Consider the following 15,227-nt stretch of genomic DNA (forward strand, 5'->3'; position numbering starts at 1 on the left):
ACACCTTCTCTTATTCATTTTCTGCTATTATCACCCTCCCTCGCTCTCTCCCTCACCCTCAGTCCCCCTTTATTGCTCCCTGTCTTGTTCCTTCCTTCTAGGCTTCTTTCTCTCCCTCTCTGGCTCCTTCCTTCCTGACTCAAGCTCCACTCTAGGCCTCCTATGTTGCTGGTACGCTGGGATTCGCATTACCGTACCCGCTTTCCCAGACCCCCTTCTGTGCTGGGCGCTGTACCGGGGGCGGCGCTAGGATGCCGGCTGGGAAGAGACGAGTTTAGGACCCGGCCGTGGCGGCAGGCGAGCAGCCCATGTGCTCCCTCCCTCCCCCTCCCATCCCTCTATTGTCTGGGAGCAGCAGCCCCGAGCTGGCGACTGCAGACGGAGGAGCGGCCGGGGCGCAAGGGCAGAGGTGGTGCGGCGCTCGGGGGCCGGGGCATGTTGAGGGTGCAGGGCGCGGGCGGGGGGATCTGAGCCCCGCGCCAGCCCCATGGCCCCGGGACGGGCAAGGATGGTCCCTCCGGGATCCGGCAGCGGCTGCCTTGTCCTGCTGGCCGCGCTGCTGGTCCTGGAGACGGCGAGAGGTGAGTGCGGGGGCTCGGGGCGCGCCCCTCGCTCGGCGCCCCACGGACACCCCGGCAGCGCCGCTGATACCCCCGGGCTTCCCCCGGCCCGCCGAGCCTCTTCGGACCCCGCAGGAGCCGTGCAGCCTCCGCGCCCCCACCCCCCGGGGGAATCCAGCGGGGACCCCAGCCCCAGTGAGCCGGCTCTGAGCCACATAAGACCTGTGCGGCTTCGGCCCCAATCACCTAGGTCTGAGCCCCACTGGACCCTTGAGCCCCCCACCCCCAGTGGGGATCTCTGTCCCAGTGAACCAGTTCTGAGCCCCATAGGACCTGTGCAACATCCCCGGTCTGATCCAGTGGGGACCTCTGCCCCAGTACCTAGCTCTGAGCCCCACTGGACCCATGTGCTTCCCCCGGGATCCAGTGTGTACCCTGACCCAATGATCCAGCTCTGAGCCCCATTGGATCCTGCAGGACCCATGTACCTCACCGCCCCCCCATGGGATCTAGTGACAACTCCTGGCCCTGGGCCTTGGCTCTGAGCCCCTTTGAACCCCACAGAACTTCTGCCCTCTTCTAATATCCATAAGAGCCAACATCCCACCCCTGTGGTTTCCCCACCCCCTGTGGTCCAGAGCCAGCAGGGCCCTTGTCTTTCCTCTCAGGTCACAGCAGGGGTCCCCAGGGGCTTCCTCACATCCTCTGTAGGGTCTGATCCTGGTAGAACACCAGACCCTCCCCAGAGCTCTCCCTAGCTCCTCTGATCAGTTCCTGATCCGCAGTATCAACACCTCCTTGGGTCCCCTGCTCAGGACACAGTCCAGACTGGAGCTCCCGGGACAGCAGGTTTCCCCCGAGAAAGAGGCCAGTCAATCTTCCCTGGGGTGTGCAATGCTTCTGATGCAGCTAGCTCTGAGGGCAGGGCAGGTCGGGCCCTCACAGGCACTCCCCAGGGCAGTCTAGTTGTGAATGTCTCAAGCCATGGGGCGGACCCCCATCCTTTGGGAAGCTGCTCCTCAGGTTAAAGCATCTCTGTTAGCAAACGCTCCCAGCTCTGCCAGTCCTTACCCCTTCTGTCCCAGCCGCTGTCTGTTAGCCTGAAGAGGCCTTCTCCCTCCTGGGTGTGCTGACTGTTCTCACCTCTAGTCACTCCCTCCCGTTCCCCACCCCCATTCTTTCTGCCACCTCCCCCCAATATATTTCCTGCTCTGAGATGTTTAGCCCCCAATGCTCTAAGTGCAATGGGAGCTGAGCTGTGCAGGGCTTGGTAGCCCCACATGCTGGGATGGGATGGGTTGGACCTGATGGAGCAAGTGTGTCAGTTTCCCCATCCGGGTCCATTCCTGGGTCCTCCAGGTCCCACACGCAATGGGGAGCTTCTGGGGTCTCCAGGCACCACCGGAGTTGTGGTTCAGAACAAGCTATCTCTGGAGGGGGGGTGTTCTGTTCCATGGGGCTAGTGCCTATGGTGGGATTGTGACATTTCATTGTGAATCCTGACCTCGGCGGGGACAAACAGGAAAAGGCTTGGGCCATATGAGAGAGAAGAGGCTGAGCAGGAGGGTTTTGAGAGGGGACTGGGAAGGAAGGCAGGGAGCCAGACCCATAGCAGGAGAGGGGGCGATATGAGAGGCAGGGAGCTAGGCTGGAGCTGTCAGTATTATGAGGGGAAATAGATGAGAGTGCAATGTAATTAGCTGGCCAACCAAGCAGGGGGAGGGGAGATGGCAGAGGTCACCGCCTATGGGAGGCAGATACCAGGCTTGTGAAAAACCCACTTGTTTCTTCCCCCTAACTCCCACCCCCTGGATCTTGGGATGTAGAGACCTGGAGGGTAGAGGGGGATGTCACAGTATCTCTCAGCCATCTGCTCCCTCTCTGGGGGACAGGGACTGGGGCAGGCATGATAAGGGATCACAGCAGTGGGGAAAGCAGCATTTAATGGGCTGGCTGATGGGGCTGGGGAGGGGTTCATAGCCCTGGACATGCTGGGGAGGAAGATTTGGTAATTTCCACCCCTTTGTGTGGAAGGAGCTGGCTTGTCTTGAAGAACCGTCATAGAGCATCTTACCCCATATGTGTGGCTTCCCCATTCCCACGGTCTGTCACGGTTACCATCTTGGCCAGTGCTGATACTAGCCCATTAGAGCCCTAAAAAGGAATATTTTTGCCCTTACCCAACACATGCTAGTAATTAATAGGGGCCCCCTTGAGCTGCTTGGGGCCTTAAGCAATTGTGTAGTCTGCTTAGGCCCCTGCTCTGATCTTGGGTGACACTGGGGATTGAATCCGGGACCTCCAGAGCTAAAAAGCAGGAGCTGCTACACTGAGGCTGTAACAGATGCAAATCCTCTGTAGATCGGGCACAGATGGGGAACTTACACCACACATCTGCCCGTGGGCTAACGTACATAGCAGCATGGCTTGAGACACGAACCTATGCCAAAATATACCAGGGCCTTGATCCGCAGCCCCTCCTGCTGGTGGGATTGCCTCACTGCTGGGTCCAAAGGGATGGAGTTTGAATCCTCCCTCCGCCATACACTTCACACCAATCAGTGCCAGGCAGCCTCTTTCCTCCCTGTTAATTGGATTATGCTGGCTCTACACACAGCACCTTCTGCTGGAACATCATGGGGCTGAGGCTTCCCCTCTCCTGGACCAAACCCCAGGCCATCACACAACAAGGAGCAGGGAGGCGGTGACTGGGCCCCCAGGCTGGCACCCCAGCTGAGGAGTCTTCAAGGAAGGCCAGCGAGAACCCATTAAGCAGCAGGCTGGGGGTAGTGGGGGGTCCCCACACTGGGCTGGCAGGACATTGGGGGCACGGTCCCAGAATCCTCTGCTGAGATGGCAGGAAACTTCAGGGCTCGTGGGATAGCGTCACGGGAGCCCCCTGCACACACAAACCTGTCTGCTGGACAGCTTACCCCACACACACACACCCCTTCTTCAGGAGGTGGGGGTTGTGACCCTCACACTCAAAGCCCCCTCCCCTTAACAGTGGCAGCCTCGCCCCTCAACCTCCCCCCCTCACCCGCACCTTTCTAGTAGCCATCCCTCCTCTCTCCATGCTGGGCTCAGCACTGCAGTTGTCTCTCTGCAGACTTGAGCAGACATTACAGCATTGGTGCCATGCGAGTCAACTCCAGAGTCTCCTTTGAGGGCTAAAGACTCCTCTTTTTGGAAAATGGCTTCGTGCAAGCTGAAAGGTGCTAGCCCAGGCAGCATTCCTGCTAGTCCTGGCCGAGTAGGGGAAGTGGCTTTCAAGCTCCATGTAGTGACCCCCTCTGCAGCCTATTTGCAGGTTGAGATGGTGCTAACGTTGAGTTGCGGTTGTTAAGTAAAGATCACCCCATTTCTGCCGTCGGAGCAGGTTGGGTTATTATTTTCTGAACTGCTCTCTAAGAGGCAGGGAAATTCTAGAGTAAAGTTACCAGCTCGCCCAAGACTCTTAAAAACGTGGAAATCAACTGATTTCTGAGATCTCCCAAATGGCTGGTTCCATTTTCATCAAAGTATTGGCTCTTCTTTGACAAACTGTGTCAACTTTAGGGCTGGGTGAAGAATAAAATAACCATTTTTGCAAACCATGTTGGAATCGGTTTTCTATTGTTTTTTAATTATGTGGGGGGAAATTGTTGTTTTTTTAATTGAAAATGGTATTGACCTTTTTTTGTTATCGGAAACCCAATGGGTGAAAAATCTGAAAGAATTTCATAATTTTTGTGGGGTTTAGAGGGTTTTTTTTGTGGTGAGGGGAATTTTTTTTTCTTTTTTATAAAAAGAAAAAATGAATCAGCTGCACTCGACTGGCATGTTGTTGTGTGTTCAGTTGTGGCATTGGTGTGCTTAGATTCCATACAGACCCAGAACAAAAACAGCCCATGCCCCAGAGAGCAACAATCTCAAACGCTTTTGAACCCACTAAGATCAGATGTTAGCAGAAGCAAAGACCAGCACGTGATTAACAGTCAGGCTAACGGCCTCTTTCTCTCTCAGTCACTCAGCCTCTTGTCGTGTCAAAGTCCCACTGAATCTCCAAGTGTCTGTGGAAACCCTGGGGAAACAACATCTGAATTTCCACTAGCTCTGCACATCACAAAGAAGCAAGCGAGCACAAGCCTGTTTGTATTACAATTGCACCTACTCCCTGCAATGGAGATAGTGGGACTCCATTGTGCTGGGTGCTGCACCTGTTCACGGAGGAGACAGTCCCTGCCTGGCAGAGCTAGCAAGCTCAATAGACAAAGGCCAGGGGGGTGGGGGGAAGCATTTGCCTAATGGAGAACCGAGGAACAGGTTGCTTAGGCCAGTGTTTTCAAGAGCTCAGCCCTCTGCTGAGCACTTTTGATAACCCAACTCTGATTTGGATGCTGAATGAGAGCTCAACTCTGGCAGATTGAACATAAGCTTTGTCGCTGAGCCATAGACAATCTGGTCATAAGTGACTTGCCAAAGGTTTGCTTAGATTCAAAGGGTGAAATCCTGACCCTGCTGAAGCCCATGTCATATTTTCCACTGACTTCAGTGAGGCCAGGATTTCACCCAGACTGTACCTCTAGACAGGCCCTTTGTTCTCATCCTATCTCATCTGCATCAGAGAATCATAGAATATCAGGGTTGGAAGGGACCTCAGGACCAATTCCCAACTAAATCAATAAATATATGGAGATATACCTATCTCATAGAACTGGAAGGGACCTTGAAAGGTCATTGAGTCCAGCCCCTACCTTCACTAGCAGGACCAAGTACTGGCCCTGACAAGTTTTTGGGTTGGTTTTTTTGTGTGCCCTCACCCCTTTTTTTTTTTTTGAGTCTTGGTTGTGAGAAAGGCTGGTCTTTTGGTTAAAGCATTGGATAGAGACTCTGGAGGTTTGGGTTCAAACCCCACTTGTGCCACAGACTCCCTGAGGAGTCACTTAAAAAAATCTGTGCCTCAGTTTCCTACCTGTAAAATGTGAGTAATAATACTTTTATGTAGACTGTGAACTCTTTCTGGTTGGGCCTTTATCACTGTGTGTCTCGGCAGCGCCTGGCACTATGGGGCCCTGATCTCAGCTGGGGCAGGGCCTGTCTCTCACTGTGTGTCTGTGCAGCACCTGGCACAACGGGGCCCTGATCTCAGCTGGGGCAGGGCCTGTCTCTCACTGTGTGTCTGTGCAGCACCTGGCACAACGGGGCCCTGATCTCAGCTGGGGCAGGGCCTGTCTCTCACTGTGTGTCTGTGCAGCACCTGGCACAACGGGGCCCGGATCTCATCTGGGGCAGGGCCTGTCTCTCACTGTGTGTTTGGGCAGTGCCTGGCACAATGAGGCCCTGATCTCAGCTAGAACCTCTAGATGCTGCTGTAATACAAACAATTTAGCTCCCTTTTCTCCAGTGGGGGTAGGCTTGATCCACCCCCTTGAATAGCTCAGGAACAGTGATACTTCACTCCAGCTGACATCCTGTCCTGGCATCTCCTCCTCTCAGGAGGGGTTGAGTGTGGGGGAGGACACGTGCCCTGGTAAGTATGTGGGGTAGAGGACACCTGACTACTGGCAGCAGACCTGTTTTTTCTTCTCCCTGCAGTGAGCGGAGAATCGGACCCCCCCGACCTTGTGTACCTGCCAGCCGAACTCAAAGTGCTGGACATTCCAGACCATTTCCGGCTGCAGCGGGTGGATCGGTACCTGCCGGGAAATGCTTCCCTGGGCTCCCGCTCTGAGACTTACCTCCTCCTCCATCGCCAGCCAATGGCAAAGCCACTTGTCCAAGCCACCTACCTGCCCTTCACTGCCCAACAGGTAACCCTGCCCATCCAGCAGTGCCTCCGCTCTGGGCTCTTGGTCCCATCTGACCGCCTCTCCCGGTCTCAACCGGTCTCTCTCTCTCTAGGTGGTGCTGGCAGCTGATCCCCACCACAGGTACGGCTCCGTGGCCTGGGATGTCCGAGCCGTGTCCATTGAGGGCACAGTTTCTCCAGCTGAGCCGTATGCCAGGGTCCTCTTCCACCTCAAGGGGCAGGACTGGCTGCTGGGACGGCACGACCTGCCCTGTGTCTCCCTGCATGCTTTCCATCAGATGCGGGCTGCACATGGAGCCTGTCACCTCCAGGTCAGTACGTGACCCCACCCCGACCTGTTCTCCCAGGAGATGGAGGGCCCAGCACCCAGACATGCTTGGAGAAGGGGTGGGGCCAGTGGGAGCTGAAAGTCCCTCTTTTGGGTATGCTGTGGCCCTTCCTAACACAAGATCGTGGTGTGTCAGGGGTTGCCATGGAGAAGATGAAGGTTGCATGTCTTCCATAGCAAGGCTGCAGGGGCAGCTGGGGTTGGGGAGCTCCACGGGACAAGGCTTGCTCTTCTCCAGGGGGTGATCTTGGAGGTCTAAGTGATCTTGGACTGGGGGAAAGAGGGTGCTCTGTTCTGGGTGGGGACAGCCAGTGCAGTGTTGGTCAGGCTGCAGCAGGAGTTGGTTTCCCCCTGTGGTGTCTGATGGAGACTTCAGGGCCCACCCTAGAGATGGGAGGTCAATGAAGTTGGGGCTAGACCCATTCTCTCTGAGCCCACTCCCTGCTCTTCCTCCTCAGGCACCCCTGGGAGTGTGCGTGGTGGAGCTGGAGTTCCCCCCACGCTGGTTCTCCACCACACACCCCTCCTCACACAGCCGGCGCAGAGCTGCGGAGCCCGCCCAGCACCCTGAGCGAGCCGAGCTGTACTACAGCCTGGGGACTGGGGAAATGTCTGCAGAGTGTAGCCATGCGGGGCCCCGGGAGAGGCCCCGGCTAGGCACTGAGGGCACCAAGGAGAGACTGCACTATGTCGGCGCTGTAGAGCTGCGAGCCACGGATCCGCCTCGGCGCCAGGAAGTGCGGCTGGATGACAACGTGCTCATCCGGGTCCCCGACATGGCACTGCGGCCAGGGCAGCTCTTCACGGCCACCCTGATTCTCCAGCAGAACTTCACCGCTGACCTACTGACCCTGAGGTGAGATCCAGGGGGAACCAGAGACACAGCCTGAGGCACAGGGACCCTACCCCGACCTGCTGACACTCAGGTGAGATCCAGGTGCCCATCCTGAGACATGGGGGACCCTACCCCAACCTGCTGACCCTCAGGTGATATCCAAGGGGACCCAGGGATCCACCCTGAGACACAGGGACCTTACTCCAGGCTGCTGACCCTCAGGTGAGATTCAGGGGGATCCAGGAACCCAGTCAAGGACTCTCTCAGGTTCAGAGGGTCTCTGCTTTGGGTGACATCTCCTCTGGAGTCCATGCTCTGATTCTGAGCCGTGCTTCTTTCAGGATCAAGGTGAAGAAGGGGCTGCAGGTCCTAGCGGCCCGTCCCGCTGTCCCCGAGGCCTGGACGGCCAAGCTGGACAAGTTCAAGGGTTCCAAGCATCACACCGCTCTGGTCACCTGTCGCCGACAGGATGCTGGCCAGTTGGACTGGAGGTAGGAACCACTTAACTCCTGGAGGGGATAGGGCTGACGCGCTCATTCTCCGGGGCATCGGCCAATTGGGCAGGATGTAGGGAACCACGTGACTCCTATGGGCGCTAGGCTGATACCTGTATTCTCCTGGGCATCAGCCAGTGGGGACTGGAGGCCATGTGACTCAGGAGAGCGGTGATGAGGTAGCTGTTCTCCCACTACCCAGCCAATCAGACTGTAGATCTGATGCCATTGGCCTGGGGATGGGATGGCTGTTGCTACTCCCCCACATATTGACCAATCAGATTGGAGGGAGGGAGCCATGGGCCATTGAACAGGATGGTTCCTGTCTCTGGTCACCTCCCGGTTGTGCTTGGAGGTGGAATTTGTGTGGTTTGCAGTGGAGCAGGGGTGAGATGCCACAGCCCTTGCGGGTGCTGTATCCATCCTCTGCTTCACTGCCCCCTGGCTCCCTCCTGCCTCCATCTAGGGCAGCGGATTTCCCCGAGTTCCTCTACCTGGATTTGGCAGTGGAGAACGGCACAAGGGGCCTGGCCTCCACGCGCCCTGTCACCTGGCAGGTGGAGTACCCTGGCCAGGATCCTGAAGCCGAGAAGGACAAGATGGTGTGGGAGATCCAGGTGTCGGAGCGTGATATCAGGGCGCTGGTCCCGCTGGTGAAGGTAAGGCCTTGCAGTTCTGTCTGTGCGCCGGGCGGTTCCCCAGAGGCAGGGTCTCAATCTGTGTCCCCTCTTGGTCTCCCCAGGAGCAAGAGATCGTGAACACTGCCCCCCTGACAGGGATCCCCCAGGCGGTGCCGGTAAAGCTGGTTGCTGTGGAGATGGGGGGAGCTGTGTTCGAGGTCACCGAGCAGATGGGGTGTGAGTCTGCCAACAAACAGGTCCTGAAGGTGAGAAACAAACGAACCACCCACTGACCCACAGAGAGGTGCCCTCCAGGGCCATCATCCCCCATCCTGGCCCTCTGAGACCCAGATCTCTTCTCTCTCACTGTCAGATGCCTCCCAGAGCATCATCCCCTAGCTCTGCCCTCTGAGACACCAACTCCCGCACCACCACCCTCAGGTGTCCTCCTGCAGCGTCACCCCCGTCCTTACCCTCAGAGATGCCAGCTGCCCTCTCACCATTTTCAGGTGCCCTCCTGGGCCATCAACCTCTTGTCCTCGCCCTCTGAGACATCAGCTCCCCTCTCACCATCCTCAGGTGCCCTCCTGGGCCATCAACCCCTTGTCCTCACCCTCTGAGACACCAGCTCCTCTTTCACCATTCTCAGGTGTCCTCCTTCAGCATCACCCCTGTCCTTACCCTCTGCAAGGCGAAGTCTCCCCTGACCCCTCAGGCTGGGGCAGGAGCAGAGTTTACATGGGAGCAGATCCGGTGTGACCACTCCTCGGGTCATAGTTCAGCCCAGTCAGCCAGTGGGGCAGTACTGGGACCTCCTCTTCCATCTGGAAGGTCTGGGCTTCCCCACTGCTCCCCCTTCAGGCTCCCCCTGCCAGCCCCAGTTCACCTCACCCCCATTTCACAACTCAACATCTCTGACATCCACCTCCTGTGCGAAACCCCCACTCCATCACCAATGGCTCCACCTCTGGCTCCATAGCCACATATCCTTGGCCCCCTCCTACCACTTGGGGCTCAGCCCCTATTTGGTCCCCATCTTCACTGCCTCTCACTCAGTAGCCAGGGGGCACTAGTTCCCTTCTACTCTGCTTCCTCTTTTCAAGCTACTCCCCACACCCTTTCCCTGGGTCCGTGGAGTATCCCGAGTGGCAGGCTTGGGGGTGGGACAGAGGTGAAGGTGTCTGGACATTTGTCCTTCACACCCTCCTGGTCCCCAGGTGACGGACGCGTGCGACTCCGTCTACGTGGGGGGCAAGGAGAGCCGGGGTGCCCGTGGGGCACGAGTAGATTTCTGGTTCCGCCGGCTCCATGCCTCGCTGCTCTTCACCGTCTGGGTGCCGCTGCTGCCGCTGCGCGTCGAGCTGACCGACACCACGCTGGAGCAGGTGCGCGGCTGGAGGGTGCCTGGCGCCGCTCCTGACAGGTCAGTCCCTCTGGCTCCCTCCCTGGAGCAGGGATCGGGGCTGCTGGGTGGGCAGGCAAAGTGCCAGGGTATGGTGTATTGGGAGGATGCCAGGGCCTGTCCAGTGGGAGAGTGGGCAGGGCCTGGCAGGCAGAGAGGGCATTGGGGCCTGGTGCATAGGAAGGATGTGTGGAGGTGGGGGCTAGCGCTGGGAGCTGGGTGCATGAAGGAAGCAGGCAGGGCTGGCACGAGGGCCATGTCCAGACTCCAGTGTATGCTTTGGGGCAGCTCAGATGCCACAGTGATGGGACTACAGTGGAGAGATGACCCAGGGGAAACATCCCCTTGGAGCAGGCAGGTCGGTTGAGTGAGGAGCCCAGAGTCTCTAGTGGCTGGTTGAGTGAAAGGTTCTGCACTCGAGGCACAGGCAGTTGGGGAGATGCGGGGCCAGACGCTGGAGGGGAGGAGCTGGAGTCTCTGTGATGGGGAAGGGGGACCTAGACTCTCTGATGGGGCAGTGACCATTGGAGGGATGTCACAGATCCACAGGATCAGTACTATGCGTCAGCTTTTGAACAGTCTCTAGGAGGAACCCCTCAGTGGGCCAGACCCCCGAAGGGTCTCGCTTTTCCTCCATGGCAAGCCACACTGCGTCACCGCCTCCTCAGACTGAACCTCTGGGCTTTCCGCACTCCTGCTTCACACCGTGAGCTCTGTTCAGCGAGTCCCACACAGACAAACTCCTGGCAGAGGCTTGTCCATCTTCAGGGATTAATGCACCTCACCCAGCATTTGCTGTGACACCAGACGGTGTTGTCAGAACAGCTGGGTTTATTAGTCAGTGGGAACGCAGCATAGGAAGGCTTTATGTTAGCACAGAGGAATGAAGGTTAAAGCAGCGTCCGTTCTGGGTAGCCCAGCTAAGCTGTAGTGACCCCCAGGGTTCAAGCTCTGTGTCTTGTCCATCTGGCCTCCCTTCAGCTGGGCACTAGGACCCTGTGAGATGGGAGGGTCCCAGTGCCCCGGCTGCAGCCTGAGCCCACACTGCAATTAAACAGCCCCACAAACCCGAGTCAGCTGGCGTGTGCCAGACACGGGCGTCTGATTGGAGTGTGGGCATACCCTTAGAGGCTCCACTGATATGGGGACCAAGATCCAGACAGCTAGGCGACACCCATATCTATGTCTCTTCACCTGCCCTTAGAGCAAACAACCCTTTTCCACTCCCTAAATAACACGGCGAAAATTGAGGCAAACCCAGTCTTCAAACAAAAAATTCCCACTTCATAACAAGGAGTCCCAGAGTCTCTGATGGGGCAGACACTGGAGGGGACAGGGAACCCAGAGTCTCTGATAGGGCAGAAGCCAGAGGGGGCAGAGGACCCAGAGTCTCCGATGGGGCAGAGGCCAGATGTGGGGGTCCTAGAGTCTCTGATGGGGCAGAAACTGGATTGGGGGACCCAGTGTCTCTGATGGGGCAAATGAACGGAGGACAGGCTCTCCATGTGAGTGCAGAGACTGGCAGGGCAGAGTCCTGGAGGCCATAGCACCAGGATGGGATGGCTCTCGGCCGCCTGCACCACATGAGGTTAGAGCCCCATGCCTGGGCATTCCATGCTGAGACCGTGGCGCTCTCCTCTGCAAGCAGTAGCCTAGCGGAGCCCGAGGAGGCTGGGGAGGAGGCAGAGAGACAAGCTCGTGGCTGCCGGCTCCAGTACCAGCGCGCCGGCGTCCGCTTCCTGGCACACTTTGTGGCTCACCCACTGGACGGTGGACGGCACCTGACCTACATGCCAAGCCCCGACTGGCTCTTGGATGTCTCCCACCTAGTGGGCGGGCAAGCCAAGGTGCAGGACCCCCGCGTGGCCACGCTGGAGGGTGGGAGCGTGGTGATTGGCCACGAACCAGGAGTGACGTCAGTGGAGGTAGGGGCTGGGGTGACTGGGGGGTACCCAGGGAGGTGGGAACCAGGGGGGTGAGCAGGAGGAGGGACACAAGGCATGGTGTGAGTGAGGGATGCCTGGGAGGTGGAAGCCATGAGGGTGAGCAGGGGGAGGGGCATGGGGGTTGGGGTGGGGTGAGCTGGGGGCTGCATGTAGTAGCAGGGAATGGTGTGGGGGGACAGCTGAGCAGAGGGATGGAGTAGGGGGCACCAGGGAGGTTGAGGGGAAGACACAGGTTGGGTGTGGAGGTCGCTAGGGGGAGGAGAAAGCGTGGGAGATGGTAGGAGGCTGGGGGGCACATGGGGATGCGTGGAAGATGAGGGGACAGGGGGAGTGTGGGGGCTGGGATGGCACAGGGAACACATGGGAGATGGGGAACATGGGGAGGACGGAGAAGCATAGGAGATGGGCGACATGGAGGGGAGGGTGGGGGCACGGGGAAGCATGTGAGATGGGGAACAAGGGAGTGTGGAGGCTGGGGAGGACGGGAAAGCGTGGGAGATGGGGGGTGGCTGGGGGAGGGGGAAGTGTGGGAGATGGGCGACATAGGGAGAGGCTGGGGGGCACGGGGGAAGTGTGGGAGATGGGGAACATGGAGGGGAATGTGGAGGCTGGGGGGGCACATGGAGAAGCGTGGGGATGGGGGGTGGCTGGGAGGGAATGGGAGATGGGTGACATGGGGGAAAGGCTGGGGGGCAAAGGGGGAAGCATGTGAGATGGGGGACAAGCGGGGGAGTGTGGAGACTGGGGGGGCACAGAGGGAGATGAGGGGAGGCTCTGGGCAAGTGCCTGCATCCCCCGCTCTCTCCCCGGTGCAGGTGCGCTCCCCCGTCTCAGACTCCATCCTGGGCGAGCAGACCCTGGTGGTATCGGATGAGAAGGTGGCCGTGTTGGAGCTGCAGGCCCAACTGGTGTCAGGCCTCTCGCTGGCGCTGAGCACGGAGCCGGGACACCCCGACGTCTTCACCGCCACCTGCCAGGCACTCTCAGCCCTGCACTCCCCAAAGCAGGTGAGAGGAGAGCTCCGTGGGGCCTGGGAGGCAGAGTGCAGGGCTGGGGACATGGGGTGTAGCCGGGTGATTCCTGGGGATGTCCCAGGCCCCTGGGGTTCAGTGAGCTTGGCCGTACTGGCCCTTTAAAGCTGCAGCTTCTGCGCTTCCAGTGCTGGGCCTTGACATGCGATCCAGACCTCTCTGGTGGCAGATGAGGGTGGGGACCCCGGTGTTCGGCAGGGCCCTGGAACCTGTGGGGTTGTGCCTTGCACAGAGTCTCTCCCTGCTGCAGCAGGGGTGGGAGAAGAGAGTCAAGTGCGTGTTGCTGTGGGGAGTTGTGGAGTGGGGCCTGGTGCAGCTCTGGCCCCCGCACAAAGTGGGGGAGGGCAGCAGCACAGGGCTCACGGGTGTCTCTCTTCTCACACCTTCCGTTGTCCCCCACCCCCTGCCTGTCTGTGTGTCGTCCCTCTCTCCCAACGCCACACGCCTGTTGCCTGATCCTCCCTCCAGGAAGCGGTACTCAGCGTCTGGCTGGCATTCACCGACCACACGCTGGCCCCCGTGGAGCTCTACGGCTGGCGGGACGTGGCGCTCTCCATCTCCTCCCTGGACCCTGGCGTGGCCTGGGTGCGGCCAGATGAGGAGCTGGCTCGCCCACTGATCGTGGCCGAGGGGCCGGGCCGGGGGCCCCTCCTGCAGCTGGGCCTGCACACTGCGGACTTCTGCCGCAAAGGCAAGCACCGGGCACCGCTGGCTGTTGGCACCGCCTGGCTGGAGGTGGGCATCAGCCGGCAGCTCCCAACCCCTGGTGGCCCACAGCCCCGCGATCCCCGCCCGGAGTCCCCCTTCCAGCGGGCCGAGGGGGCCATGTCCGGGGAGGCGGTGACAGCAGCAGCTACGGAGCCCATGGTGGGGCCCCAGAAATGGGCCCCAGCCAGGGTGGGACCCGACCTGACCAAGTTTGAGGGGCCCCAGGGCGGCACCTCTTCCGAGGATGAAGGGCCTGGGGAGGAGGAGAAGGAGGAGGAGATGGTGAAGGCCCCCGAGCAGGTGACAGACCTGGAGATTGGGATGTACGTTCTCCTGGGCGTCTTCTGCCTGGCCATCTTCATCTTTCTCGTAAACTGCATTGTCTTTGTGCTGCGCTATCAGCGCAAGGAGCCCCCTGATGCTGGGCTGGGCCCAGCCCCCTCCACCCAGCAGCCCCATAACTGGGTGTGGCTGGGCACCGACCAGGAGGAGCTGAGCCGCCAGCTGGATCGCTGCAGCCAGCACCAAGAGCTCAGCCCCAATCCCACCCCCGACCCCTCTGCTGCTGCCAAAGATGGTGGATGCTGCTGCTGCGGGACTCCCCCGGGCACGGAGAGAGGCAGGGGGGAGGCTGGGGCCCCTGAGTTCACGGAGCCTGATTGGGGGGTCTCCACCAGCACTTTCCTCCCTGCGGTTCTGGGGAGCCCGGCCCTCCCCAGCACCTTGTCCCAGAAAGAGGTGGCTGCCCCGGGGGGCAGGCGTAAGCGGGTGGAGTTTGTGACCTTTGCCTCGCCCCGGGCCCCTGAAGGCGCCGCATCCCCCCCGCCCTCCTCCGCCCCCACTGTCCAGTCCATCCTGGTGGCCAGCGAGGACGACATCCGCTGGGTCTGCGAGGACATGGGGCTGAGGGACCCTGACGAGCTGAGGAGCTACATGGAGAGGATCCGGGGCAGCTCCTGACCTTGGCTCCCCCACACCCCACTGATACCGTGCAGGGCAAAGCAGTAAGGGACCAGCCCCCGCTCCCCTTGGCCACCCTCCCAGGGATCTGCACTGGGATCCACTGGGCATTCTCTGCCCAAACCTGCTCCCTCCCAGTCTGTGTTCGGAGGAGAGTACTGCCCCCTGGGGTTGCTGCCAGGGGTCAGGGCTCTACCCACTAGGGACGAGTCATACGCCCCTTGATCGCTGCGATGTAGGGCTGCGTTCTATATTGACTCTGTCTCTGTCCCGGAGATCCAGTCTGGGCGCCCTCAGTTTCTACCTTGATCCCAGCTGAGGCCCCTCTTTCCCTCTCACTGGAGGGAGTTTGACCTTCTGGATTTGGAACCCAGGCGTCCTGGTTATCGCCCAGGATCTGGGGGTACTTTCCCCACTGGTCTCCAACCCACCGAGGGGCAAGCTGGTGCCAGATTCCCATTTTGCTTTGGCTCTCATTGCAATGTTGTGTTGATTGTGATGGTTTTCATGGCAAATGTCCTTCCTGTGGTCTGACCATCGGGATATTCTTCC

At 59.3% G+C, this 15,227-nt stretch overlaps 1 protein-coding gene across 3 annotated transcripts; it reads left to right on the top strand.

Moving 5' to 3' along the window:
• The first annotated feature begins 431 nt into the window (after window positions 1–431).
• On the top strand, window positions 432–15,225 carry TMEM132A (transmembrane protein 132A). 3 transcript variants are annotated; one of them, XM_075065001.1, is made up of 11 exons: window positions 432–581; window positions 6,138–6,352; window positions 6,444–6,662; window positions 7,138–7,535; window positions 7,856–8,005; window positions 8,475–8,667; window positions 8,751–8,894; window positions 9,846–10,051; window positions 11,676–11,877; window positions 12,792–12,983; window positions 13,476–15,225. In XM_075065001.1, exons 1-11 carry the CDS (start codon window positions 488–490, stop codon window positions 14,673–14,675), a joined length of 3,213 nt encoding a protein of 1,070 aa, XP_074921102.1. In that variant the 5' UTR covers window positions 432–487; the 3' UTR covers window positions 14,676–15,225. The 3 variants fall into 3 exon arrangements, with proteins under 3 accessions (XP_074921102.1, XP_074921101.1, XP_032646389.1); XM_075065000.1 differs by having other exon boundaries at window positions 434–581; window positions 11,676–11,955; XM_032790498.2 differs by having other exon boundaries at window positions 434–581; window positions 11,679–11,955.
• Window positions 15,226–15,227: the final 2 nt, after the last annotated feature.

This window comes from Chelonoidis abingdonii, chromosome 4 (assembly GCF_003597395.2).
Source record: "Chelonoidis abingdonii isolate Lonesome George chromosome 4, CheloAbing_2.0, whole genome shotgun sequence".
Taxonomy (NCBI): domain Eukaryota; kingdom Metazoa; phylum Chordata; order Testudines; family Testudinidae; genus Chelonoidis; species Chelonoidis abingdonii.